The 27,073-nt window shown below is 55.2% G+C and overlaps 2 protein-coding genes across 4 annotated transcripts; both read left to right on the top strand.

Moving 5' to 3' along the window:
• Nucleotides 1–1,297: 1,297 nt before the first annotated feature.
• CADM4 (cell adhesion molecule 4) lies at nucleotides 1,298–16,106 on the top strand. 2 transcript variants are annotated; one of them, XM_086689987.1, is made up of 9 exons: nucleotides 1,298–1,415; nucleotides 11,270–11,416; nucleotides 11,741–11,893; nucleotides 12,135–12,269; nucleotides 12,650–12,814; nucleotides 12,943–13,033; nucleotides 13,408–13,580; nucleotides 14,396–14,524; nucleotides 15,068–16,106. In XM_086689987.1, the coding sequence occupies exons 1-9, from the start codon at nucleotides 1,352–1,354 to the stop codon at nucleotides 15,175–15,177; spliced, it is 1,167 nt and encodes a 388-aa protein (XP_086546113.1). In that variant the 5' UTR covers nucleotides 1,298–1,351; the 3' UTR covers nucleotides 15,178–16,106. The 2 variants fall into 2 exon arrangements, with proteins under 2 accessions (XP_086546113.1, XP_086546114.1); XM_086689988.1 differs by lacking the exons at nucleotides 14,396–14,524; nucleotides 15,068–16,106 and adding an exon at nucleotides 13,742–13,878.
• Nucleotides 16,107–18,105: 1,999 nt separating this feature from the next.
• ZNF428 (zinc finger protein 428) lies at nucleotides 18,106–26,242 on the top strand. Of its 2 annotated transcripts, none has more exons than XM_025914955.2 (3): nucleotides 18,106–18,417; nucleotides 20,943–21,147; nucleotides 25,573–26,242. In XM_025914955.2, the coding sequence occupies exons 2-3, from the start codon at nucleotides 21,072–21,074 to the stop codon at nucleotides 26,073–26,075; spliced, it is 579 nt and encodes a 192-aa protein (XP_025770740.1). In that variant the 5' UTR covers nucleotides 18,106–18,417; nucleotides 20,943–21,071; the 3' UTR covers nucleotides 26,076–26,242. The 2 variants fall into 2 exon arrangements, with proteins under 2 accessions (XP_025770740.1, XP_086546115.1); XM_086689989.1 differs by lacking the exon at nucleotides 18,106–18,417 and adding an exon at nucleotides 18,529–18,868.
• Nucleotides 26,243–27,073: the final 831 nt, after the last annotated feature.

Raw genomic sequence — 27,073 nt, 5'->3', positions numbered from 1 at the left:
TGCGAGGCCTCTTCCCCCAGTTTATAGAAAGGTGAACTGAGAATGGAAAAGGAGAGGGGTTGCTTAGAAGTGTGATCCTGGGGACGCAGAGCTTGATGGGAGTCTGGGTCCCGAAGACAGAGAGGATGCTGGGAGCTGGACACCGAGGACAGAAAGGGTATCGGGAGCTGAAGTCCCCTGGTGGGCCTGAATCTAGAACACTCCGGTAGCGATGGAGGTAAAGAGCAAGGGTTTTCAAAGTTGGGATGTCTCCGTTTATCTGACTGTCAAACGGGCCTGAGGTCGCGGTCTCTTTCTCACTCTTCCCGGGTTCTAAGGGTGATAAACTTGCACCGGGTCTACAAGGTCCCACAGAAGTGGGCTCAGGGAGACCACTCCCCAGGAGGGAGAAGGGACCCGAATCTGGAGGGGTGAGTCAGCAACAATGATGGGAGAGAAGTGGGAAGCGCGCGTGGAAAGTCGGGGACACAAAAGAGCCTGGGGCAGGAAGAGCGGGGGAAGCAGGGGTGGGGAAGCTAGACGCTAGGGCGTGGGAGGCATCCACAGGAGCCTCTCCCTCTCTGGGGCTCAGGACTCAGGCTTCCTTCCAGTTGGTTCCCTTTCAGGGGCCCCTTTCAGGAGAGTGATGCATGATGTGGAAACACTGGATTCCTGGGTCTGGACGGTAGGAAGGGTGGGACCTGACCCCCGCCCCGCCCAGCCCTGCCTGGGAGATCCAGGACCTGCCCAGACACCCCTCTGCCGCCCTCCCGGAGCTCGGGGTGGCTAAGGTCACAATCCGTCATGTGACACCTTCACCTGCACTCACTTGTCCACAGAACACCTCTCACACTCACCTTTCCCACAGAACACTCCTCCCTCCCTCGATGCTCACACCCTCACGCAACACTCCCCTCCACACACACCCAAGCCTTCACACACACCACTCACCTCCTTCCCCTCACGCAACACCTGCACCCTCGCACACCCTTCCACCAACACACTCACACTCACCCCTTCGCACAGCACCCGCAACCTCTGCCCTCACGCAGCACCCTCCCGTTCTCCCGCATCCCCCGCACGCCCCCGCCCGCAACTGCCCCGCTCTTGGGGGGCCCGCACCCCCACCATCCCCCCACCATCCCCCCACCCCCACCGTCTCTCGGCCCCCTGGGTCTCCCACCCCCTACCCCCAGTCCCGGCCTGGGCCCCGCCCCGGCCCCGGCCCCGCCCCGGCCCCAGCGCCCCGCCCCCGGGCGGGCAGGGGGCGGGGCTCGGGGGCGGGGCGGGGCTCGGGGGCGGGGCGGGCGGCGCGGGCTGTGCAGGTGCCGGGCCGGGAGCGAGCGGCGGCGGCGGCGGCGGCGGCGGCACCATGGGCCGGGCCCGGCGCTTCCAGTGGCCGCTGCTGCTGCTGTGGGCGGCCGCGGCGGGGCCAGGTAGGGTCGGGGGCCGGGGTCGGCCGGCCGGGCCGGGGCGGGGGGCGCGCTGCGGTGACAGCCCGGCTGCCGCGGGGCCGCAGAGGCCGAACAATGCGCGCGGGGCCGGGCCGGGCCCCCTCCCCGGGACAAAGCGCAGCGCGGGCCGGGAGCCGGGAGCTGAGAGCCGCGAGCGGGGGGAGGGGGACGCGGGCCCCGGCCGCTGTGCCGCAGCCCCCCCCCCCCCCCACCACCACCCCGCACAGGCCCGGATCCCGGCGGGGACAAAGGGACCGAGACCACCATTACCCACCCCCCCCACCCCTTCCGCAAGCCCGCCTTCTCTGGGCCGGTCCCGCTGTCCTTCTGTTCGGTCTCTGCGTCCCTCTGTCCGCCTGTCTGTGAGTCCCTCAGTCTCTCTCCTTGTCCCCCTACCCTTGTCCTCTGTCCCTCGGTCTGGAAGTCCTGTCCCCCCTGTCTGTCCCCCTTTCTCCTTGCCGCCCTGTCCCCCACCTCTCCATCCTGTCTTTGTCCCCCACCTCTGTCCCTTGGTCTCTGCCCCTTTTTACTGGGTCACTCTGTCCCCCCATCATCCTCTCTATTCTCCTCTGTCCCTCTCTATTTCTGCTGTCCCTCTCTGCCCCCATTCTCCCTCTCTGTCCCTGTCTCACTGTCACCCTTGTTTCTCTGTCCCTTTCCCTCTGTCCCCCATCTGTCCCATCCCCTTGTCTCTATCCCCTATCTTTCCTGCCCGTTTCTCTAGCCCCCTCTGTCACCTCTCTTCTTCATTCCCCCCACTATCCATCCCCGCCTCTCTGTCCCAGTGTCCCCCTGTCCCCCATCTTTCTGCTCCCCCCTTTACCCTTACAACCTCCCTGACCCCATCCTTAATTCCTGCACCCCTTCATACATCTGTGCCCTGGAGAGGAATTGAGTCAGACAGGGCATCCTGAAGGGCCTTGGAGGGAAGTGTGTGTGTGTGTGTGTGTGTGCGTGCGTGTTGGGAAGTGTGTGAGGAACCTTGGCATGTGGGCACACACGTGGATTCAGCAAATGCCTCGCAAATGCTGCCCCCCCCCCTTCACACACCCAGACCATAACTTACAGAGAAGCCCCCCTCCAGGACATCTAGGGAGCCATCCACATAGCCACATCACACACTGTGAAAAGCCGGACACCTCCACGATAGGGTGACCCTGAGGCTGGGGACAAGGTCAGGAAACGTCACCTACACACTCACACTCTCACACTGCGTGTGCCTCAAACCTGCCACAGGTCACCCCCTCCCCAGCGGGTGAGGCCGCTCTTAGGAGGAATGGATGGCTGGGAGGTGGCTGGGCAGAAGTGGAGGGCAGGATGCTACGGAGAGATTTGGGAGAGGTGTGTAGCCAGATGGCACAGGGCCGGGGGCCAGGGTTTATTTACATCCTGCCTCCTGCCATTTGCCCCAGCAGCCGGCCTCAAGTCCCCTCCTCTCTCTGGGCCTCAGTTCCCCTTTCTGTAAAGTGTTGAACCCAGTGACCTGAAAGGGAACTCCAGCTCGGACCTCCCAAGGGGTTTCTGGCAAACTGGGTGCGGTTACACATCCCGCACCGCAGGGTTTGGGGCACAGCCTCCCTCTCCTCAGGACAAGGCCAGAGGGGCAAAGCCGACCTCTCACGCTGCACCTTGCGTTCTTCTAAAGTCTTCTGCCATTGCTTGGAACTTTTACCATTTCCTTCTTTCTTTGCAGCAGACAAGCCACAATCCCCCCGCCCTCCTCCCCATGAGCGCTTTGGTACCTTAGCTACAATGCCCTCCAGTTTTATTATTCTGTCTTCTTTTAGGCTCCTGAACCAGGTTCATAGAATCCTAGAACCAATGAATCCAGTAAACAAAGAACCTGAGGGTGTTTGAAAACACTGGCGTCTTTAGGACTCTAGAATCCCCAAGTCTTTAGAATCTTGCCACCTTTCAAATTCTAGAACCTTGACAGCGTTAGTTAGGATTCTAGCCTCTTGACAGCTTTAAAATTCTGAGATCTTGACCTCCGGGAGATCCTGAGTCTTGACACCTCTGACATCTGGAATCTTGACAGCTTAGAATCAGGGGATGGATTCTCTCAGAATCAGAACCTAAGATGACGGCTTGCCCAGTTCAAGAGTCTTTTCTCCGGCGCTCCTGGGAGGTAGCTCTAGAGGCTTGTTTCTTGTTTCATGTTCAAGTCACTGCTTCCTGGCACCTGCATCCTACTTCTCTAAACTTTCGCTAAATTAAATGGCATGGGGCGTTACAAGTTGGGAGAGAGCTGGGTGTCACGGGAGCACTCTGGACTGGGAGCTGAGGAACCAGCCTCTCTGGTGTGATTTTATGTCAGTCCCTGCCCTTCTCTGAGCCTCACTTTCCCCCTTCCTTACAGCGTGGGCTAGGGGGCTGGGGTACCTGGTATCAGAGGGCCCTGTCTGCTTTCCTTTTCACTGGATATTTCTGAATGACCTTGGCCGCCAGATTTCAGGCGTTGCTCACGGTCCCTCCATCATCTTCCTCTCAGTCACCCCTTTCCTTTCTCACTTTGGCCAGCCAGCACGAAGGAAGATGGGGGTCCCTTTGTGCCCTTCCAAAACCGAATTCTCTTTCCTGGCTCACACATCTGCCAAGAATACCAGAGAAGGAGGAGGAGATTGATGCCAAAGGAAAGAAGGGCCCAGGGTGGGCAGGCGAGAGGAAGCGAGAGAGAGATGCGTTGCCTGACCAGATGCACGCAGGCAGGACCAGAGATCCACAGGCCGGGAATTGGATAGAGCAGAGAGGGGCAGAGGGAATGGATATCCAGATACAGAGAAAAGACAGAGCGACCGTTTAGAGTTAGGGGGCTTTGTAGAGGGGGAGTTTGTTGTTGCCCAAATGTTTTCCTCCCCAGTGACTCACTTTTCCCTGCTAGAGTTCTGACAGGTCACTCTGAGAGCAGGGGGACCTTGCCCCCAATATGAGTCACCCCAGGGTGCAGGCCTTGGATGGTTTCTGTCACTGACCCCCACCCACCCATGAGCTGGATGCCTGAGTCTCCAGAGCGGGGGGTCAGGTTCAGCAATGGATTCCAAGACCTTAGACACAGCAGGGTTGGGGCCCGGGGTGGGTTAATGTCGTGCGAGCCTGGCCTGTCCCCGTCTTGGGGAACACAAAGGCAGCTTTCTCTCTCTGGGTGGGGGAGGTAGGGGGGGGGATGCTTGGAGACAGTCAGACTCGCCAGCGCCCAATGGCCTGTGGCACCAAGACCCAAGCACCCACTGGTTCCTGCCAGTGCAGACCCCAGGCCCATAGTCCTCCGAGAACCAGGCACTAAGGATCCTCTGCAGTAACTCAGTGGGGCAAGAGGGCAGCGACAGAGCCTGGGCTCTCCTGGGAGCGGGTGACTAGAGGGTACTGGGAGTGGAGGGTAGGACAGTGAGGGCTCAGTGCAGGCCTGCACCCTTCCTGAAGCAGGAATTCCCCCATGACCCCACGCCCAGGGGAAACCTCCCACCCCCTGGCTGGGCCTGAGGCCCAGAATCTAGGGAGTTCTGAATATCCCAGGAACGTGGGGGCCATAGGGGGCACTTTGTGTGTGAGGCTGCTGACTCACCCCTACGCCCCCACCTGATGCTTGGTCCCCAGATAGGAGGGGGACGGAAGGCTGGGGGAAGGCAGGACTGTGATTCCGAGGGTTGAGGACTGTGGACCTGCAGTGAAGTTTCCAGGAGAGAAGGGGGCTGGGGGCCAGGACTCCTGGGTCTGAGGGAGGAGGGGTCAGGGTTTTAGACTCTGGGATCTGAGGTAGAAGGCTAAGTGTCTCAGAGGGAGGAGGGGGCTGGGGGCTTGGACTCCTGGGTCTAAGGGGAGAAGAGGGCTGGGGATCCATACTCCTAGGTCTTGTGGGAGGAATGGAGGTACAGACTACTGAGTCCTGGGAGAGGAAGGGACCGGGGGTCCCACTCCAGGTTTCCGAGGGAGGAGGGGCTGGGACCCTGACGCCTAGGTCCTGCGAATACAGGCGCCTTCACAAGGCTGAGCTGGGGAAGAATTGATGCTTTGTGCGAGGATGTTCGGACTCCGCCATTGATGGGGGGCTGAGGGGGGTTCATTCAGGACGAAGGGATGTACCACCTCCCTAGGGGAGGAAGTGGGGGAAGGAGGCATGAAGCCATGAGCCCCCTGGGGAGCGGATACGGAGGGGGTGGCTGTGACCTTCCCGGAACCGTGACCTTGAGACTCCCTTGGGTATTCGCTGACTCAGGACCCAGGAAGTGCTCCCCCTACCCTGTTTAGTCTCCGTGGAAACATCCACCAGCTGTGTACTCTGGACCCCTGGCTCCTGGGTCCTGAAGGAGGAGGGGGCTGGAAGCCCAGACTCCTGGGTTTAAAGGGGGAGAAGGCTGGGGCTCAGGACTTCGGGGGATGAAGGAGGAGGAGGCTGAGAACCCAGACTCCTGGATCCTGATTGGAGGAGGGGGCTAGGAGTCTGGACTCCTGGATCCTGGGGAAAGAGGCAGTTGGGAGCTGGACTTCTGGGTCTAAAGGAGAAGAGGGCTGGATTCTGGGTCTCTACCTATCACCTGCTCAGCCACTCTTTCCCAAGCCCTCCCCAGTCCCTTTTTCCAGGCACCATCCCCATGACGACTCCAGGCTGTCAACACCGTTTAAAGGGCCAGTGCCCAAGTCCCAAAAGCTTAGCCCTCTCGGACTAACAAGTCCCGCCTCACCACCCCCCAACTCCCCAACCCTGAAACAAAAGCTCCTGGGACATTAATATTCCAGGCACGGACACTGTTGGTTACTGACTCCTCAGGAGGGGGAGGGAACAAGACAAAAGCCCCCCACCCTCACCCCATGTGCACCCTCAAGCAGACAGCAGAGGAATAATTTGCACGGTAGGGGCGGGGGCAGATGCAGAGGTCCTGATGGCTCCCAGGAGATGTTGAGTTTCTGCCACTGACTTGGCCTGGGACCCCTGAGCCTCATTCTCCACATCTGTAAAATGGGGGGCTAGCACTGGGTTAGCCCTGAGGTCCAGGATCAATGGCTAGGCTTCAGGATGTTTTTGTTTTGTTTTGCTTTGCTTTGCTTTGCTTTGTTTTGTTTTTTAAGCACCAGGATGTGCAGGCAGGCCAGTTTTCATGTGCACAGGCATGTTTCCGGAGTTGTAATAACAGTAGCTTTGCAGGAAGGGCTCCCTGAGCTTTGGGCACTGGGCTGATCCCTAGGAGACAAGGCACTGGCATCATCCCCATTTTACAGACAGGGCATCTGAGGCTCAGAAAAGTCATGCCGCTTGCCCAAGGTCACAAAGATGGCCAGTGGTCCAGCTGGGATCAACCCAGGTGTCTACCCTGAGGATAATGATGTCACAGAGTCGTTGTGAGGTTGAAATGAAATCGTGCCCAGCACACGCTATTCATCCGTCAATCTCCCAGACACTTATCTAGCTTCAGGGACACTTCTAGGGAGGAGGGGTACAGCAGTGAAACCGATGGATTACATTCCTGCTTGCATGGGGTGTGTATTCTGGTGGCAGGGGACAAACACAGTAAATGAGTAAGCGCATTACCAAGATAATTTCAGTGACATTTCTGTAGAGGAAATAAAACCAGTGGGGACAGAACAGAAAGTGTTCTGGAGGTAAGGGGACGTGTGAGGTGTGAGGGAGGGCTCCCTGAGGAGGTGTGGATGTGAGCAGAGACCTGAACGACAACAGGAGGCAGTGAAGAACATTCCAGGCAGAGGGGAGAGCAAGTGCAAGGGCCATGGGGTGGAAACGAGTTCAGTGAATTTGAGGAAGATCAAGGCCAATGCACCTGGAGGAGAGGGAGTAGCAGGAGGGTGGTTGGAACTGTGGTCAGAGGGGTCCAGGCCACATAGCACCTTCAAGGTCCAGGGAAGGAATACAGATTTTACTTTATTTCCTAAGTGTCATGGGCAGCCTTCCAGGGTTTTTTTGTTTGTCTTTTGTTTTTGTTTGTTGAGAGAGAGAGGGTGCAGGTGAGTGAGGGGCAGAGTCTAGAGAGGGAGAGAGAGAGAGGGAGAGAGAGAGAATCCCAGGAGGGGCAGAGAGAGAGAGAGAAGCGGAGCTCACCCTATGCAGGGCTCGTGTTCACCCGATACGGGGCTCGAACTCACGAACCATGAGATCATGACCTGAACTGAAGTCAGATGCTTAACGACTGAGCCATCCAGGCACCAGCCTTCAGAGGGTTTCAAGCAGAGAGGTGACTTGATCTGATTTACCTTCTGGAAAACTCCATCTGGCTGCTGTGTGGAGAATGGCCTGAGGGGAGGCAGGCGTAGAAGCTGGGAGACCCCTGAGTAGCTCTTAAAGGTCAATGTAAGAGACCGTGTCATTGGACTAGGGTGGCGGTAAAAAGATGATGGGGCGCCTGGGTGGCGCAGTCGGTTAAGCGTCCAACTTCAGCCAGGTCACGATCTCGTGGTCCGGGAGTTCAAGCCCCACGTCAGGCTCTGGGCTGATGGCTCAGAGCCTGGAGCCTGTTTCCGATTCTGTGTCTCCCTCTCTCTCTGCCCCTCCCCCGTTCATGCTCTGTCTCTCTCTGTCCCAAAAATAAATAAACGTTGAAAAAAAAATAAAAAAAAAAAAAAAGATGAACTGATTTGGGATATGTTTTAGAGGTAGATGGATAGATCTTGCTGATGGAATGGATGTTAGAGAGAGGGAAAGGTTTTTGGCTTGAGCAACTGGGTGGATGGTCGTGATATTTACCGAGATTGAAAAAGACATGGGGGGGCGCCTGGGTGGCGCAGTCGGTTGGGCGTCCGACTTCAGCCAGGTCACGATCTCACGGTCCGTGAGTTCGAGCCCCGCGTCGGGCTCTGGGCTGATGGCTCAGAGCCTGGAGCCTGTTTCCGATTCTGTGTCTCCCTCTCTCTCTGCCCCTCGCCCGTTCATGCTCTGTCTCTCTCTGTCCCAAAAATAAATAAAAAACGTTGAAAAAAAATTTAAAAAAAAAAAAAAAAAAAGAAAAAGACATGGGGAGGAAAAAATATGTGGGGCCAGGATTGGACATGTTGATATTCCAGGAAGTGCCAAATCAACCCGTAAGAGTGGCTTAAGTGCACAAAGCATTATATTCAAACCTAAGAGAAGTCCAGAAGTAGGCATCCAGGGCTTTGGAGGCAGCTCCACATCATCACCAGAGACTCAGGTACCTTCCAGCTCTTAGTTCCACTATCTTTCGTGCCCTTGTCCTCTTGGTCAAGTGGCTGCCAGAACTCCAGGCATCACATCCCAGTTCCAGGCAGCATAAAGGCAACCTGGAAGAAAAAAGACTTGTCCCTTTTCTTTAGGAAGTCCTCCTGAAATTACCATATGAATTACGAGGGAAGTCACTTATCCTTATATCGAGTGTGTACAAAACTTTTTATCACGTGGCCTCATTTAGCTGCAAGGGAGTCTGGGAATATCTTTTTCTGCTGGACATAGGGCAACCATAAATATAATCAGGGTTCTTTTACTAAGAAGAATTATGGATGCTGGATTATGGATGCTGGGTAGAAAGCTAGCTGTCTCTGCCTCCATTCTCCAGAATTAATCTTTTCTACCCCTCAGCATCCAAATTGGGTTACCGAGCCCTCTTACAGGGAATATAACACTTCTGACGGTCAATTACAGTGATTTGCATCTACCTCCCTGTAAATCTTGAAGGCCTTCCAGGGCAGGGACCTCATCTGACTCATCTCTGGGCACCCAGCCCCTAAGCACCTACCTACTGCTCAGGAAATACTCGAATGAATGGGACAGAATGCAAGAGACTCGAAGCCAGAGTTAGCCCACATTTAAAGGTAAATAACCAGATCTGATCATGGCACTTTCCTGCTTCAAAACCTCCACTGGCCTTCAGGGTAAAAGCTAATCTCCAGGCTTGGCCTTTGTGGCCCTCCACTAGCACACCCCACACCCCCTCCCCAGGGCTGCACAATTTCACCCAGACAACCAGGAGGTGGAGGTGGATGCAAAATGTGGCACCAGAGAGCTCTGCATGCAGATCCCGGCCCTTCCACTGTCACTCTAAGACCTTGAGCAAGTTCTCTCTCTGGACCAACTTTCTCACCCATGAAATGGGAATTTTAAAAAGCTGGGGATTGGGGCGCCTGGGTGGCTCAGTCGGTTAACCGTCCGACTTCAGCTCAGGTCATGATCTCACGGTTCAAGAGTTCGAGCCCCACATGGGGCTCTGTGCTGACAGCTCGGAGCCTGGAGCCTGCTTTGGATTCTGTGTCTCCCTCTCTCCTGCCCCTCCCCTACTCACGGTTTTTCTCTCTCCGTCTCAAAAATAAAAATAGGCATTAAAAAAATTTTAAGCTGGGGATTGCTAATAGTGCCTAACTATTTGGGTACTCTGATGATTAAATGGAAATTATATAGGTAACACCCTTAGCACAGAGCCTGGCACAGGCATAGCAAGTGCCTAATAAACAGTAGCCATTGTGGTTATTTTATTTTGAAGATGACCGTGACAATGGTGATGGTGATGGTGATGCTGATTAATCCCAGCTTCGAGCTGTACTCTAGGCTGCTGCCTCTGCTGAAAATACCCCCTTACTAATCCCCTACCTTCCTCCTCTGATGGATTAATCAGGGTAGGTTAACCACAATAACAACAGCCCCGAAATCCCAACGGCTTAACAAAAAAGTGAATTTCTCATTCACGTTACAGTCCTGTGCAGGCAGGTCACAGCGGGCAGTCAGGGCCCTGGGCTCCTTCCAGCTTGTGATCCTGTTCTCCTACAGGCTCCTTGGGGTCCTCTCCATTCAGCCAGCAAGAACGACTGTGATTGACATGAGCCAGCCTGGAAGAGGTGTTTCTCTGTTCCACCTACATCCCACTGGCCAGAAACCAGCCACGTGGTCCCAACTAAGTACAAGGGATCTGAGGAAATGTAGTCCAATCGTGTGTCCTACCAGTTAACTTTGGTGGTGTAAGGGACCCTCCAAAATGTAGTGGCTTTAAACAACAATCATGGGTATTTGCTGTGGGAAATAACTCTGGGAGTCAGCGATCTGGACTGAGTTGGTTGGGCAGTTCATCTCTGGGTCTCAGCTGGAGTCACTCATGTGGCTGCAGTCACTTGGGGCTGGATGGGCCAGGATGGCCTCACTCACATGACCGGCAGTTGGTGCTGGCTACTGGCTGGGTTTCTCTCTCCATGTGGTCCCTTACCCTCAGGGAAGCTAGTCCAGGCATCTTTACCTGATGGTCTCAGGGCAGCAAGAGGGCACGAATAGAAATGCTACGCTTGAGAACCCATACAGTATCACTTTTAGGAAATGTGATCAAAACAAGTCAAAGCAAGTGGTTGGTCAAAGCAAGTCACAGGGCCTGCCCAGATCAACAGGATCAGAGTGCCTGCTTTCTGACAGAGGAGGGGCAAAGTCAACTTACAAAGGGCATATACAGGGATGGGAAGAATATTGTGGCCATCACTGCAGACAAATTACAACGGGTGCCCAGGTGTGAAAGGTGGGATTTGGTGAACACATAGCAGTTTCCCACACCTGGTGAACTGCTCACTCTAAAATCTGGATCCAATGGAGCTTTCTTCCAGAACCTTCTCTGATCACCCATCTCCCTAGGCAGCCTTAGTCTCCCCTTCCTCTGGGCTCCTCGTGTGCTCTGTGCTGTCCCCATTAGTGCACATACCACTGGATCGTGACTGTAGCTTCTCTGGAGCAGCTTGTCTTTACCTCCCAGAATCCAGCCCTCGGGAAATGTTGGCTGCAAGGAACTGAATGAGAGGGGAAAGAGAGAGATTGGCGATTTGGATGGGGGAGGAACGGGGGAGAGAGAAAAGACTGAATCGCAGCCCTCAACGAGTCTCCTATCCTGTCTCTCTGTCTGCTGGTCCAGGGGCTGGACAGGAAGTACAGACAGAGAATGTGACCGTGGCTGAGGGAGGGGTGGCCGAGATAACCTGCCGTCTGCACCAGTACGATGGATCCATAGTTGTCATTCAGAACCCAGCCCGGCAGACCCTCTTCTTCAACGGCACCCGCGGTGAGTGCTGGGGTAGGAAATCCTGAGTCTTGAAGGAGAAGGACTGGGGCCTGACCCCTGTGTCCTGAAAAAGGACAGAGGGGAGAGTGTGGACTCGGGTCCTGACAGAGCATGGAGCTAGGGGCCTGGACAACTTGTCCTGTGGGCATGAGGGCCTGGATCATTCTGGGTCCCCAAGGGAGTCACAGGTGGGGGTCCCTGAGATGCACGGGTATGGCTGGATGGGGAAAGGGGCAGAGCGCAGGACTGTAAGCTTCTGGAGGAAGGGCAGGTCCGTGGAGCCAGAATTCCCTAGGTTCACTCCTTCCTGTTCCTTCTGCCTAGCCCTGAAGGATGAGCGTTTCCAGCTTGAGGAGTTCTCTCCGCGCCGCGTGCGGATCCGGCTCTCAGATGCCCGCCTGGAGGACGAGGGGGGCTATTTCTGCCAGCTCTACACGGAGGATACCCACCACCAGATTGCCACGCTTACTGTATTGGGTAACGCCTCTCCCTCCTCAAACATCCCCTCCTCCTTTCTCCTCCGCTTGTCCCTTATCCTGAGACCTGATTTTTAAATCTGGTTGTTTTTAACCTCCTCGACACCTGCCCCCAGGAAACACGGCCGGTCTTCCTGACCTCCAGCCTGTGTTTGACCCCTGCCACCCTTGTGGCACCTAGTTTCTTTGAGTCCACCTCAGTGCCACCGCTGACCGCCCCCCTAACCCCTTTCTCCCTGCAGTGGCCCCAGAGAATCCCGTGGTGGAGGTCCGGGAGCAGGCGGTGGAGGGAGGCGAGGTGGAGCTCAGCTGCCTGGTTCCTCGGTCCCGCCCCGCCGCTGTCCTGCGCTGGTACCGGGACCGCAAGGAGCTGAAAGGTACTACCTGGGGTGGGGTCACCGCGGAAGTGCCGCCGAGGGGTGGGACTGAGAGGAAGCGGGTCTTGGGACCTGCTGGCTTATAAGTGCGCGGGGCTTGGAGAAGAGCGCACAGGTTTCGCTGACCCTGGCCACCCAATATGCTGCTACGAAAGGAAATGACAGATGACAGGGCTTGGGATTGAAAGAGGGAGGGGCTTTGGGAAGAGGCACCTGGGGCTGCGGGCTAAGTTCGGGGAGGGGCGTGGCTTGGAGGACTGCAGGCGAGGCCTGTGGATAAGAGGCGGAGCTTGGCAAACAGCCAGCTCTGGTTTGGGCTGGGGGGGGGGGTGGGCGGGGCCGGAATCCTGGCCTGACCGAGTCCCGGCCGGGCCTGGCAGGAGTGAGCAGCGGCCAGGAAAATGGCAAAGTCTGGAGCGTGGCGAGCACAGTGCGGTTTCGTGTGGACCGCAAGGACGACGGCGGTATCGTCATCTGCGAGGCGCAGAACCAGGCGCTGCCCTCCGGACACAGCAAGCAGACGCAGTACGTGCTGGACGTGCAGTGTAAGTGCCCGGCGGGCCGGGACGCGGGGGGCCGGAGGGTCCCAACGCCAGCCGCTTGCCCCCGGGAGGGTTTCTAGCCCCGCGAGATGACCCAGACCACCACTCTCCCATCTCACTTCCGCCCACAGACTCCCCCACGGCCCGGATCCATGCCTCCCAAGCTGTAGTGAGGGAGGGAGACACGCTGGTGCTAACGTGTGCTGTAACAGGGAACCCCAGGTGAGCTCTTGGACCCGAGACTCCTGGGTCCTGAGGAGAAGAGACCGGGGACCTGGACACCTGTGTCTCGGGAAAGAGGGGACTGGGCGAACAGAGGGGCTGGGGCCCGGACTTCTGCGTCCTGAAGGGGGGAGGCTGTGGGGCCCTGGACTCCTGAATTCTGATAGTGGAACGGGCGGGGGACAGGAGGCTAGGATTCTTGAGACTCCGGTGATGGGTGGAAGCTGTGCCCGGGACTGTTGGTGTTATTGGTTAGGATGGGGAGAGTAAGGACCCTCTTACTGGCAGATACTACATATCTAGATTACCGAGAAGTCAGAATTGGATGCTGGCACCTGTGTCCCTAACTCTGACTATACTTCCCTCACGCCCAGGCCAAACCAGATCCGTTGGAACCGCGGGAATGAGTCTTTGCCAGAGCGCGCCGAGGCGGTCGGGGAGACGCTTACGCTGCCTGGCTTGGTATCCGCAGACAATGGCACCTACACTTGCGAGGCGTCGAACAAGCACGGCCACGCGAGGGCGCTCTATGTACTCGTGGTCTACGGTGAGGGCATGCAGCCGCAGGCCTGGGGGCGGGGCTCAAGGCGGGGGCGGGGCCTCGGAGGCAGGGGGGTCTTGGGAATGAGCGAGCTGGGTTGGATGGTTCAAGGCCTGCAGGGGTGTTTGAGGGGCCTGTTGTAAAGGGTGATTCTTTGGGGTCCACAGCCAACTGAATTCCGGGAGTTCTGCGACCAGACCGACCGCCTGGGTTCAGACTGGGCTCTGCAGCATCCTATTGCGCGTAACTCTGCGCCTTAGTTCCCTCATTGGTTAAGCGGAAATAAACAATAGCACCTACCTCATAGGGGTGTGAAGATTATATATGAGCTAAATATATAAAGCGGTTGGAATGGTCCCTAGCACAAAATAAGTGCTATGTGTTTAGCTCTTATGACAGTGGAGCACGAATTTTGGAAGTTGCTGGGCCCTAGCTCAGCATTTTTAAATACCTGGAGCGTTTTAGACAAGATGGGAAGGGACTTGGACCTCAGGTTCTGTGGGTCAAAGGAATCGAACGAAAAGAGATGTGCTGTTTCTGTTCTTTGGGGAGTGGTGGGGGGAGGGAGTGGGGTAGTACTGGCAAAATGATTCAGGGGCTGGTTCGGGCCAGTGTACAGACCAACACACGCGTTCTTTGTGGAAGTGGAGCATCAGGAAAGAGTGGAACCAGGACAAGGGGCCAGGCGTGGCAGTAGTTTGAGGGGCGTGACACGTAAAAGCGCGGTTAGTTGTGTGGATTGGTTTACAAGAGCAGCAGCGATGGGGCCAGGCTGGGACTGTGCTCTGATGACCTGGTCCTGCGCCCTGTCCCTCTGGCAGACCCGGGTGCGGTGGTAGAGGCTCAGACGTCGGTGCCCTACGCCATTGTGGGCGGCATCCTGGCGCTACTGGTGTTTCTGATCATATGTGTGCTGGTGGGCATGGTCTGGTGCTCTGTACGGCAGAAGGGTGAGTGGGGGCGGGGACTGAATTCTGCAGGGGGTGTGGTTGGTTGTGGGATTCGGGAAGGGCGGGGCCCTAGAGCCCGGGTTGCAAAGAGGGAGGGCGTACAGCCCAGAGGATAAGAGGGCGGAACCTAGAGCCGGGATTCGAAACCTGGCGGGACCTGAGGCCAAGATTCCGGGTTGACTTTTCGGCCTTGACTCTGAAAGGGGTGAAACACTGAAGGTGAAATTAAGGCCAAGAGTTTGAATAAAACAATTCATCTCCCTAAATTGTTGGATTCGTTGGGAGCAGAGTAAGGGGACACCACCAGGAGAACAGATAAGGGCTGGTCTTTCTTTGAACTTTCGGAGTCTTCCTAATTCTGCTTTTACCTCTTTCTCTGCCCCTGTTTTGCAATCCCCTGCACTTGATTCCCTCCCTGAATGTTCCGTTTCTCCCTCTTCCTTCGCCTGGTATGTCTTGTCTGTCTCCCCTTCCCGTATATTTCTGTCCAACTCCTGGGTCCACATATATGTCACCTCTGTCTGGGGGTCTGTCACCCCTCAGGCTCCTATCTGACCCACGAGGCCAGTGGCCTGGATGAGCAGGGAGAAGCAAGAGAAGCCTTTCTCAATGGCAGCGACGGACACAAGAGGAAAGAAGAATTCTTCATCTGACCCCACCTCCACCCGGGCCTGGGCCTGGGCCTGGGCTAGGGTCCACCCCACTGCCAGCTGCAAAGACATTTACCAGAGTCTGGGATGGTGGGCTTCTCCCCCCACCACTAACACCTCAGACGCTTGGGCAGGGATGGGGGGTGTCGGATCCCAGGTCTCTGCAAGGGCCAGAAGCAAGGGCCTAGAGGCCTGGGCCCCCCAGGGGGCAAGGGCCAAAGGTCCGGACCCCCCAAGTCCAGGGAGGGCGGTAGGGATTGGGTTGGGGGAAGATAACTGGGGGAAGGCCAGGGCCCCTAGGCTGCAGAACCAGGTCTTGTGGGGAGGGGGTCAGATTCTGGGAAGGGTGGGGTGGGCAGGGAAGGGGAACACAGATTTCTTTGGGGGTCCCAGACCCCATGCCAGCCATTGTAGGAGTTCCACAGAGCTCTGGGCACCTCTTTGCAAAGCCATGTTTGCACGGTGGGGGTAAGGGTGGGGGGGAGGGCATGGAAACAGGGATTCTGTGTCTTTGTGTCATAACTTTGATGGGGGCGGTGAGGGAGACAGCCCCAACCCTTTTCTCCAATCCCCAGGTTCCTGGGCTCCCCTTCCCCACCTCCTCCCCCCATATCTGTCCTATCCATATTTGTCTCTCTGTCCACCCACTCCTGGGGGGGCCTTCCCCATCTCTCCTCCAGGCCCTCCAGGGAGAGGGAAAGGAGTCTGGGGGGTGCGTTGGTCTCTATGGTTTTATATATAATATATTAAAAAAAAATTAAAAATCTGTATGAAAATATCAGATTGCACCCCCCTCCCCTCATTCCTGGCTTTTGCCCCCTTTTTCTTGTTTAAAAAAAAAAAAAAACACACATTTTGTACGGGGCGGGGAGGGGAACGGGGAGGGGGTTTGGCAATCCCACTAACCACCATTAAACTGAGGAGAGAACAAGTGTCTGGGGTGGCTGTGTGTCTGTCCCTCTGCCCAGAGCTGCACTATGTTGGGAGGGGAACTGAACTAAGGGAGGGAGGAGGGAGAGAAGTAAGATGGTTGTTGGTGGATAGTACCAGCCAGGAGAAGTTCCTTACCTCTTCAGGGGCACCTCCACCCTTCCAAGAAATCTGGTTTTTTCCCTGGCCACTCCTTCGGCCAAAAGCCACCGAGTCTTGAGTCAGTAGCCACTGAGCTACCCTGTCCTCGGCCAAAGGCCCAGATCCTTCCCCTGGTTTACCTCTAACCCGGAAATCAATCTCCAAAGGACCTTTCAATTAACTCACATCTCGCCCTGTCAAAACCTGTGCCTGCTCTGCTCAAAATCTTTCCCTAGCTTCCCCATCACCTCTAGGTCAAGTCAAGCCCCCTTAGCCTGGCACTCCTGGCCCCTCATTCATTCGACTAAATTTTAATTTTAGACCTAATTTTAGATTAAAAAATACACTGACCTCTTTCTTTGTGCCAGGTGCTGCCCAAAGATCTGGAGATGCCATGATGAATAAAATAGGCAAATGTTAGGTGTTCTAGATGGCTTCGTACTAATCTGAAACTTGATCCTGTTTCTAGGCACTGAGGACTGAAGGAAAAAGGGTGACTCCTTTCTTACCCTCACAAAGCTTCCATGAGGGAAACAGGAAGCAAAAAACCTTTAATTTCAGCTTGCCATAAGTACTCTTAAGATAAAATGCAGAGTGAGGGGATGGGGTACTATTAATGTATTATAGAAAACTTCAAATACAGAAGTAGACAGGACTATGAAGTCCCATGCACCCTTCACCCCAGCTCCCACAACCATCAACTCGTGGCCAATCCTGCTGTATCCACAATCCTGCTCATTTCTCTAATGCAAATTCGACGTGCCATCTTTGAAAGATCAGGAAGAGTCTGTTTGACACCTGTGCCAAGATATGAATGATGAGTCAAAGATCAGAGGGAAAAGCATTTTCAGGCAAAGGGAACAGCAATGGCAAAGGCCTGAGGTGGTAGGCACTGGTGTTTGAGGGGAAGTAGAGGTACACAGGGGTGGATAAAGAGGTGAGTGAAGTCAGAGACAAGTAGGAACAGACCACATGTATAGCCCCTGGGCCATGATAACGTTTGATTTAAGTATAATGGGAGCTCTTGAGAGTTTTGAGCTAAAATATAAGTCAATTATAAAAGCCTGGAATACTGCAGTGGCTTCCTATGCCGTCAAACTGTATAGTCAGAGCTCTTAACTCTACCTTTAGGAGCCTTTCCCCTCCCTTAATTCTGTTTTAGGCATACGTAGCTGCTATCACTTTCTCAATCAAACCATGCACTACTTTTTGCCTGTAGGCTTCTGCCCTTGCTGTTCCCTGTGCCAGGACTCCTATTCTATAGTTGGCTTCTATTCATCCTTGGCTTAAAGATCACCACCTCTTGGAAGCCTTTCCAGGCTGGGGCAGGCACTTCCTCTGGCTCCCACAGCTTCCTATGCTTCACTCATCCCAAATCTGACCACTCTGGGTTGTGGTTCTGATTTTGTGTGAACCTCCTTCCTTTGATTGGGGTGCCAGGATAGGGGCCAGGTATGTCTCGTTCACTGCGGAAACCACGGTGCCCACCAACACAGGGCTTGACACAGACGACGACAATAAATATTTCTGATGGTGGTGGGGGAAGGGGTTTGTGAGAGTTAGTAAGTGTCTTGGCCATTGCGCCCCCTCTCCGGATGCGAACTGACGCCAACTAAAACAAGGCCACTCGCTAGTCCGCAATCCGTAAGCGCATGCGCTTTGCTCAGGCGCGCCCCCCGCCACCCCTCTCCCCCTATATGCTAATCACGATGTTTGGCAGTACAGCCTCTCCGGGGAATATGCAAATCACCCCTTCAGCGCCGTAGGGCTCCCATTGTCCCGCGCTAAGGTTATGCAAATAAGCCTCAAATCCAAGATCCAAGCCTAGTTGGCGCCCCCAACCCCTAGCTCATCTCATTTTCTGTAAGGCGCGTTCCTGCTTGCTCACGCACGCGCAAGCCTCGCAGTTTCTAGTTCCGTCTAGCTGCGGACTGTACCAAGTAAACCTGGACAGCAAGGGGCAAAGTCCGGAAGCCCCTGCGCGGGCCTAGTCGATGGCCCGACTCGGAGAGCCCCTCTCCCCACTGTGCAATGGGAATGGTCCACCTCGCCGCGCAAGCGCCCTAGGCGCTTCACGCCGCTTGTACACCCTCCTACCCGACTTGCAGCGCACGCGCAGAGCTCGGGCGTGCAGCCGCCGCCGCCGAGCCAGAGCGGGGGCAGCTAGTGCCGGTGAGTGTCCGGGATAGGGATAGGGGTGCGCGGGGCATGCTGGGAAGCGGGCGCTACGGCACCGCTGCATGATGGGAGTTACGGCTCCCATCACCGGGGCGAGCTGGCAGCGGTCTTGGCCCATCATGGCCGGAGGGCGAGACCCAGGCTCCCTTTTCTCCCCCAACACGGCTCCGTGCAGCCCTGGGGCATCCTGGGGAAACGGGACGCCCCGCCCTAAGGCATTGTGGGAGTCGGTCTGCTAGTCGTTATGGGCCTGGTGCATTCTGGGAAGGATTATTGTAGCTCCTTTTGGGAAACCGGCCCCTTTTGTCACACACCTTCCGCTCAGCATCTTGGACGCTTGGAGTGCTTCGACGCAGAGCACCTTGAAAGGCGGTCATTATAGGCCCAAGGCATCCCGGGAAGAATTGCCGCAGGGCATTGTGGGAACTGGTCCTTATTGTCTGTTGTAAGGTTTTGCTCTGGCCTCCTTGCCCTTGCATTGTGGGAACGGGTGCCTTTTATGTTCTCACAGGGCATCTTGGGAGTTGGTTGCTGTAGGTTCAGAATGTAGTGGGGTCTTGGCACTGTGTTTTCCCTGTGGTAGCGAGGGAGTGTCATTTATAACCCTTTAAAATTGTGGAAGCCAGTATGGCCACCATAGTCCTTATAGGAATGGGACTGCACCAAAGAATGCTTCCACCTAACATCTGGAGTACGCTGGAAGGGTCCTTGTGTGATGTGGGCTTGGGGGAGGGTAGGCTGGACTGGTGAGCAACGTCTCCAGGTAATCTCCTGGGTAGTCCTGATTGTAGTGTGTGGTTGCCAGGTAACATAGAACATCCACTTAAAATTTGAATTTCAGATAAATAATCTTTTAGAAATGTTTATCCCAAATACTGCTTGGAACCTATGTATATTAAATAATTTTCTGTTGTTTATCTGAAATTCACATTTAACCTAGCATTGTCTGCTTTTATTTACTTAATTTGGCAAATTATCCTGGCTTAAAGTAGAACTCCTCAGTTAAATGGGACCCTACAGGCAATAGGGTATTATAAGAACTGTCCTCTGCCAGTTATGAATCTTCTGTCCTTAAAGCCCAGATTCAGGGGTGTCTTTAGAAAGCTCCTTTACCACTGATACCAGCCCTCCCATGCCTCAGCCTCCTCCAGGCTTCACTTTTAATTTTTTTTTTTTTTTCCGTCCCCAGCATTAAACTTGACTTCCAGGCTTTGAAGGGATTGTGTATTTCCCATCACTGTATACCCAGTACCCAGCACGGGCCTTGGCATAAAGAGGCGTAGCTGAGGTTGCCAGTCCTTTCACTGACTTGCTCTTCCTAGCTCTTTACTGCCAAAGATTACAGTGGAAGACAAAAGAACTGCTCTGTGTGTGTGTGTGTGTGTGTGTGTGTGTGTGTGTGTGTGTGTGTAGCGAGATACTGGTGAAGAGGGATAGGAAGGAAAGGACTCAGAAAGCTTGGAAGAGGTGGAGGTGGTGTTTGGGCTGGGAGGAAGTACAGAGGTTCTTGTGTTTGAGGTGGGCTTTGGAGAATGCGTAGGAGTTCTCTAGGTAGACGGTGGGGAAGGAGGACATTCTAAGCAGCAGTAGCAGGATTTGCTGAGACCCTTAGATGTGAAAAGTCCTGGTGTGCACAGGGAGAGATGATAAGTCTGGAATGGCTGGGGTGTATAGAAAGGGTTATGAGTGGGAGTATTAACAGCCACTGTTACTGCAGTAACTGCCACATACCAGTAGTTTATATCGAATGAGCCCTACTGAATCTTCAAAAAAAAATTTCAGCTGAGGGGCCATTTATGAGAGGTAGAATAACATGGCTTCAAATCCTAGTCCACCCATCAACCAGTTGGTGTGACCTTAAGCTACTTGTTAACCCTCTCTGTGCCTCAGTTTCCTCATCTGTACAAAGGAGACAGTCTGTCTCAACGTAGTTATAAGGCCTGCATGAGTTAAGCCCTGGAAGCTCCTTTTGTACTGAGAAGGAAACAGGCTAGAGAGATTAGGTCCTTTGCTTGAAACTACACAGCTAGAATGTGGCAGACTTGGGGTTCAGACCTGGACACCATCTTGCCAAGGTATAGAACTAGGGCTGACGCGAACTAGGGCGGCCGTACCGCTTGTTTAAATATTGAAATACCTCTAGCCCGATTAGTATATCACCACTACGTCAAATAATCCCTACCCCCAACTGCCACTTTGGACCCTCTCCCAGCCCCCAGACTTTCCCACAGTCCAGCAACCAAAGCCTTAATTCCTGGATAGGCCCCTGTTCCACTCTCAGTTCTGATTGGTGCCCCTGCTAGTACCCGCTGCTAAATATTTGGAATGTTACCTTTCCCCATTCCGCTGAACAAGAACCACGGACGGTTTTGTTGCCCAGATGGGGAAATTAAGATCTACAGAGGAGCTGGGGCTATCTTTTCCTTTCCCCCAGCACTGAGCACACAGTTGGGCCCTGAGAGGCAGGTGCTGTGTAAAAATTTATTGAGTCACCGCAAGCCTTTCCTTCCCCTGTCCAGCATCCCGCTCTCTTTGCTGACATCCTGCATTGGAGATCTTGTGGCTGAGGTGTGGCTGTGGAGAGCTGGCCGGGGAGGGACACTGCCTAGCTGCTCCTCTGCTCCTGTCTCCTGTCTCCTCCCCTGGCCATGACAGAGACCCGTGAGCCAGCTGAGACTGGGGGCTATGCCAGCTTGGAAGAAGACGATGAGGACCTCTCTCCAGGTGAGGCAGCCTTAGAGATGGCGGCGTTACCTTGAATATCATCCTGGTTTGGAATTGGGGCTCCACTGAGAAATCTGGAGGGGGAAGGGCACCTTGTCTTGCTAGGTGTTCTGTTCTGACTGGGACTATGTGCCCTGCTAGTGGAATCCTTCTGGCTGAGACTTTTGGGGGTTGTAGATTGGCTAGGATTGCTCTTCTTATTAGGGGTTCTAGATCGGCTGTGGTCTCTTTCGTTGCTGGGGGTTCTAGATCGGCTGTGGTCTCTTTCGTTGCTGGGGGTTCTAGATCGGCTGTGGTCTCTCTCCTTGCTGGGGGTTCTAGATTGGCTGTGACCTCTCTTGCTAGAGGTTCTAGATAGGCTGTGATCTCTCTCCTCTCTGGATTGGCTGCAATCTCTTTCTTTTCTGAAGGTTCTGAATTGGCTGTGATCTCTCTCATTTCTAGGGGTTCTGAGTTGGCTGCGGTTTCTCTCTTTTCTGGGGGTTCTGGTTTGGCTGTGCTCTCTTTCACTGTTGGAAGTTCTAGATCGGCTGTGATCTCTTTCTTTGTGGGAGGTTCCAGATGGGCTATGACTTCTCTCCTGGCTGAGTGTTCTCGATCGTCTGTGATCTCTCTCCTGGCTGGGGCTTCTTTCCCTTCTGGGCATTCTATATTGGTTATAGTTTCCCCCCTTGCTGTGGATTCTAGATTGGCTGTGTCTTCTCATCTGACTGCGAGTTCCTTTCCGGGTACGACTTCTTGCTCTACTGTGACTTCTCTTCCAACTGTGACTTCTCACCATACTATGACTTCTTGCCCTTCTGGGCATTCTAGACCCGCTCTCACTTCGGGTCCTGCTGGGGGTGCTAGACGGGCTCTCACTTCGGGTCCTGCCGGGGGTGCTAGACCGGCTGTGACTCTGGGTCCTGCCGGGGGTGCTAGACCGGCTGTGACTCTGGGTCCTGCCGGGGGTGCTAGACCGGCTGTGACTCTGGGTCCTGCCGGGGGTGCTAGACCGGCTGTGACTCTGGGTCCTGCCGGGGGCGCTAGACCGGTTGTGACCCTGGGTCCTGCTGGGTGCAGTATCCTGGTTGTAACTCTTGAGCCTGCTAGATACTTCACTTGGGCTGTAACTCCATTCCCTGCCAGGGGTGACCATCTGACTATAACTCTTTACCCTCCTTGACGTTGATGGAGACTGGCTGGAACCTCTCTCCTTGAAGGGAGTTCCAGTGGGGCTGTAACTCTTTGCCCTACTTGGGGTTATAGCCAGCCCAGAACTCTTCCCCATGCCTGAGGCTCCTGGTGGGCTGTAACTCTTCTCTCTGCTCACACTTCTAAGCTGGCTCTTATTTCTTTCTCGGTTGTTGTTTCTAGGCCGGCTGCAACTCTTGCCCCCACTCTGTTTTTTCTGGGAAGTAGGAGTTCTCATCCTGTTGGGCACACTTGGGGTGGCACCGTGAGTTCTCATCCTGCTGGTAGTGCTGGCTCTGCTGGGTGACCTCTTGGAGCTGCGGCTTCCCCTTCTTCTGGGAGTTCTGCCCCGGCTGTGTGTGCCCCTCTGCTGGTGGAGTCTTACCCCACTGACCTTGCTGGCCCTGGTGTCGGTGCTGGCCTTGCTGGCCCTGGTGTCGGTGCTGGCCTTCCTCGCCCTGGTGTCGGTGCTGGCCTTCCTGGCCCTGGTGTCGGTGCTGGCCTTCCTGGCCCTGGTGTCGGTGCTGGCCTTCCTCGCCCTGGTGTCGGTGCTGGCTTTGCTGGGTGTTCTTGTCCCATTCCGGGCTCGGGACTTGCTGCTGGACTGTTTAGAAGCAGCTGTCTTCGTACTTGCCCACTTGGGAGACCTAGAACTGCTTGGGCTTGTGACTGAGTTAGGGGCTGTTGATGGCTTGGTGGGCACTGAAGCACTGTTGGTCTTTGCCGATTTGGTGGTCTTCAAGGAGGCGGGAGGCTTGGGAGGCACGGGGGACATCGAGGGTCCAGTGGATGCTGGAGACGTGCTGGGCTTTGAGGGTCTCGTAGCTGGAGAAGGCATGGTAGGTACAAAAGGGCTTGTGATCCTGAAAGTCACAGTGGACATGAAAGACTGGTAGCCGTGGACAACCACCTGACTGCCTCTCACAGGCCAGCTGCATGAAGTCATAGTGGGCATTGAAGCCCCTGGAGGGTGGGTGGTGTGAAGTCAGTGGTAGGAGGAGAAAGAGGGGTGAAGGCCAGAGGGGTTGCCTCCATGTTTTGCCGCCATTCAGCGAGTATCTTCTGAGGCTGACTGGGGATGCAGCGTTGCTGGGGACATGGAGATGGGTCAGACCCAGGTCCTGCCTTCCCGGAGTCTCCAGGTCACTATCCAGGTGGTCAGGATATGTTGGGGTTTGGAGGCGGGGGCAGGGGCAGAAGTTCCCAGACAAGCGACACTAACTACCTGAGGAGGCATGGAGGACCTCACAGAGGAGGTGATGTGTGAGCTGGGACCTTAAAGAGGAGCAGGGGTTTGCTCTTAGAGAAGAAAAGGTCACCAGGTGGGGGAAGAGCAGAGCCAAAGGCCTGGAGCGATGGGGGAGATCAGGGCCTCGGGCCCCCCTTGTTCACTCGACCCGCACGTCCTGGGCTGGGCAGTGTTGGGGACCCCAAGATGAGTCAGACCTGCCCTCAAGGGGTTCCCAGTCTGATGGGGGAGACCTGTTGGGGCCCAGATGGCTACAGCCTCTAGGACAGTCACAAGGGGAGACGCTGGGCCAGCAGGAGCCAGGGTGGAGGGAGCCACCGCCATAGATGACAGAACCTGTTCAGGGTCCTGAAGGATGAGTAGGAGGTCGCCAGGTGGCCAGAGTGGGGAACAGCCTTCCAGGCAGAGGGACCAGCCCATGCCGAGGCCTCAGGAAACATATGTTAAACGGCAGAGGGACAGCAGGACAGAGGCAGAAACAAGAGAGAGCTGCAAGGAGGGACATTAGGCCAAGATTTATAACCCATTCTTCTAAGCTGGGTGATGCCGGGGACCCAGCAGTGAGTCAGACCCGGCCTGCCCGCCCTCTGGTCTGGTGGGAAAGGATTTTGTACCGGCACAGCCCTCAGGGCTGGGTGAGGACAGCCAGAGGGCAAAAGAAAGTGACTGGCTGCCTAGGAGACCTGGGACAATCTCACTGAGGAGGGAGGCTTCCTACGGGGTCCTAAAGAATGATGTGGAAAACCTGGCTGGGCCACTCCCAGCAGAGGGAACAGCACATGTGAAAAGCCTCAGAAAAGGTTTGACAAATTGAATGAACGCCAGGCACAGAGAAGGTGTCCTGGATGCTCAGGATGCAGCAATGAACCAAAGTCCCTGCTTTGGGGGACAGGCAGTAAACACATGAGTAGATGTCACCTACAGTAAGTGGAGGAGAAGAACAAAGCGGTTAAGAGCGTAGGGGGAAGGATTGCTGTTTAGACAGTGTGACCAGGGTGAAACTGAGAAGGTGACACTTGAGCAGACCTGGTGAGGGGAGGGAGCAAGCCTTGTTTATCTGTAAAAAAGGTAGCAAAGGCCCTGAGGCAGGTGTGTGCGTGCAGGGTGGAGGAGCCCCGAGGAGCCCAGTGTGGCTGACTCAGTTCTCACAGGACCCTTCTGGGCTGGAGGAAGAGGGGCCAGGATGGACACAGGGCAAGGCTGTTGCAGTCCTAGGGGATGCTTTTGGCAGACCTGTGCCGCTGTGGTGGGGACTCCCTCCTCCCAGACCCAGGCTCTGCATGCACTGGTGTCACCCTTTCCTGTATGGCGTCTTCAAATCTTTTTCCTTTTTTAACCTAAACTTGTCCTAGACATGTTCTGCATGCTCATGAAATCACAGCAATATATCTGTACTTGCAAATCAATATTTTCATTCACTCAACTGCACACACACACACACACACACACACACACACATTTATCACACATATCATATATGTATGTGTTTTAATTTGCTTGAATCCTGTTCAGGTGTTTGTCTTCCTAAAATGATCTGGCGTAGGCCACTGCCCGTATTTAGCTTTCCCTGTTAGAGCTGTGTGACTGGAGGCGAGTGAGTCGCCTAACCGCCCTGTAGCTCAGTTTCCCATTTATCACTTAGGGATGACAACAGTACGTCCCTCAAAGGGTTGTTGTAAGGATTCGGTAGGTTAATATAGAAGAACAGGGCTCTTAAAGTAGCAGTGGATGCTGTTACTGGTACTGTTTTTATTACTGTTACTTTGTCCTTCTTAAACCCTGGAGATGCAGTTCTTGCAAGACATTCATCTGCTTAATACACAGACACTGAGTGTCTGCTGTGTGCCAGGCCGTGTTCCATGTGACAGGGATTCTTCCATGGGGAAGGGCAGGGTTGTGTCCTGGCTGTCCCCTCCCTACTGTGGTGAGTCTGAATGGGGCCCCGGGAGGGGCACAGCCCTGTCCTCACATGCCTCTGACTCTCCCTGTCCATCCCCCTACAGGCCCTGAGCATTCCTCTGACTCTGAATACACTCTCTCAGAGCCAGACTCCGAAGAGGAAGAAGATGAGGAGGAGGAGGAGGAGGAGGCCACTGACGATCCTGAATATGACCCTGGCTACAAGGTGAAGCAACGCCTGGGGGGGGGCCGGGGGGGCCCGTCCCGCCGGGCCCCCCGTGCAGCCCAGCCCCCGGGCCCCCCAGCCCAGCCCTGCCAGCTCTGTGGCCGCTCACCCCTTGGGGAGGCCCCACCAGGCACCCCACCTTGCCGGCTCTGCTGCCCTGCTACAGCCCCCCAGGAAGCTCCAGCCCCTGAAGGCAGGGCCCTCGGGGAGGAAGAGGAGGAGCCGCCTCGGGCTGGGGAGGGTCGACCAGCTGGGAGGGAGGAGGAGGAGGAAGATGAGGAGGAGGAGGGCACCTATCACTGTACGGAGTGTGAGGATTCCTTCGACAACCTCGGGGAGCTGCACGGGCACTTCATGCTGCATGCCCGGGGCGAGGTGTAGGCAGAGCCCCCCACCCAGGGAGCTTGGCTAAAGGGGTGGGGTGGGAGGAGGGGGCTGAGGAAATTGGGGTGGTCGCAATGGTCATGTGGGACGGGGTACCGCCGATCTGTGTCGTCTTAGCAGTAGATGTGTGAAGGCCAGAATAAAAGCCAAATTCCGTGTGTGTCGGTCCAGCGTGTTTGGTGTGTGTGTGTGCATGCATGTGTGTAAACGCTTGAGTGTGCTTGAGTGTGCGAGGCACGGGGCCTGGGGCATTTATCCCTCCCCCTCCCCCCTCCCCTGGCTCCTCCCTGGGGGAAGCTTAAGATCACTGTTGCCAAGACTATTAACATTTACTAAGGGCTTGTGTTCAGGTGGCTTCTGTATATTTAACTCATAGACCCAATGACTTACAACACAACGGTTTTGCACTCATGTAATAGAGTCCAGGGTGGGTGTTTCCAGTAGGTGGGCAACCCTTCTCCATATAGTGATTTGGGAACCCAGGCCATCCCTTAAGCCTGCTGTCGTCCACGTGGTCATGGCTGAGTGGCCGTGGCCTGGGTCCTGCCGGTGGAAGAGGACGGTGAGCCTGGAGAGGTACACGTGATCTCGGACAGGCCCCCTGCCTGCAAGTAGCACAGCCTGCTCCTAGTTACGTTCCTTTGCTGAGAAATTCGTCACATGACCACAGCTCCCTGCAAGGGAGTCTGGGAAAGGCAGGTCTAGCCAGTGCCCAGAAAGCAGAAAACGGTTTGTGGAGGACAGTCGATGTTCTCTGCCACTGCCTGAGAACCTTTACAAAGAGGACTTTAATTATAATCTGAGCTGTGCTTCCCGGGTGCCAAGTGCCAGTCCAAGAGCTTTATATATATTGAATCATAGAAGTTGTGTATCTAGGAACTTACAAAAATAGAACCTTAATTATAATTACAGCTGCCATTTCCCCAGCACTTCCAGAGTGCTGCATTTTATTTGCATGAGATCATCAGGTCCTTAGAATAACTCTGTGAGGAAGG

This window comes from Puma concolor, chromosome E2 (assembly GCF_028749965.1).
Source record: "Puma concolor isolate L17-30 chromosome E2, mPumCon1.1.hap2, whole genome shotgun sequence".
NCBI classification, from domain to species: Eukaryota; Metazoa; Chordata; class Mammalia; order Carnivora; family Felidae; genus Puma; species Puma concolor.
This window is presented reverse-complemented; position numbering and strand designations above follow the sequence as displayed.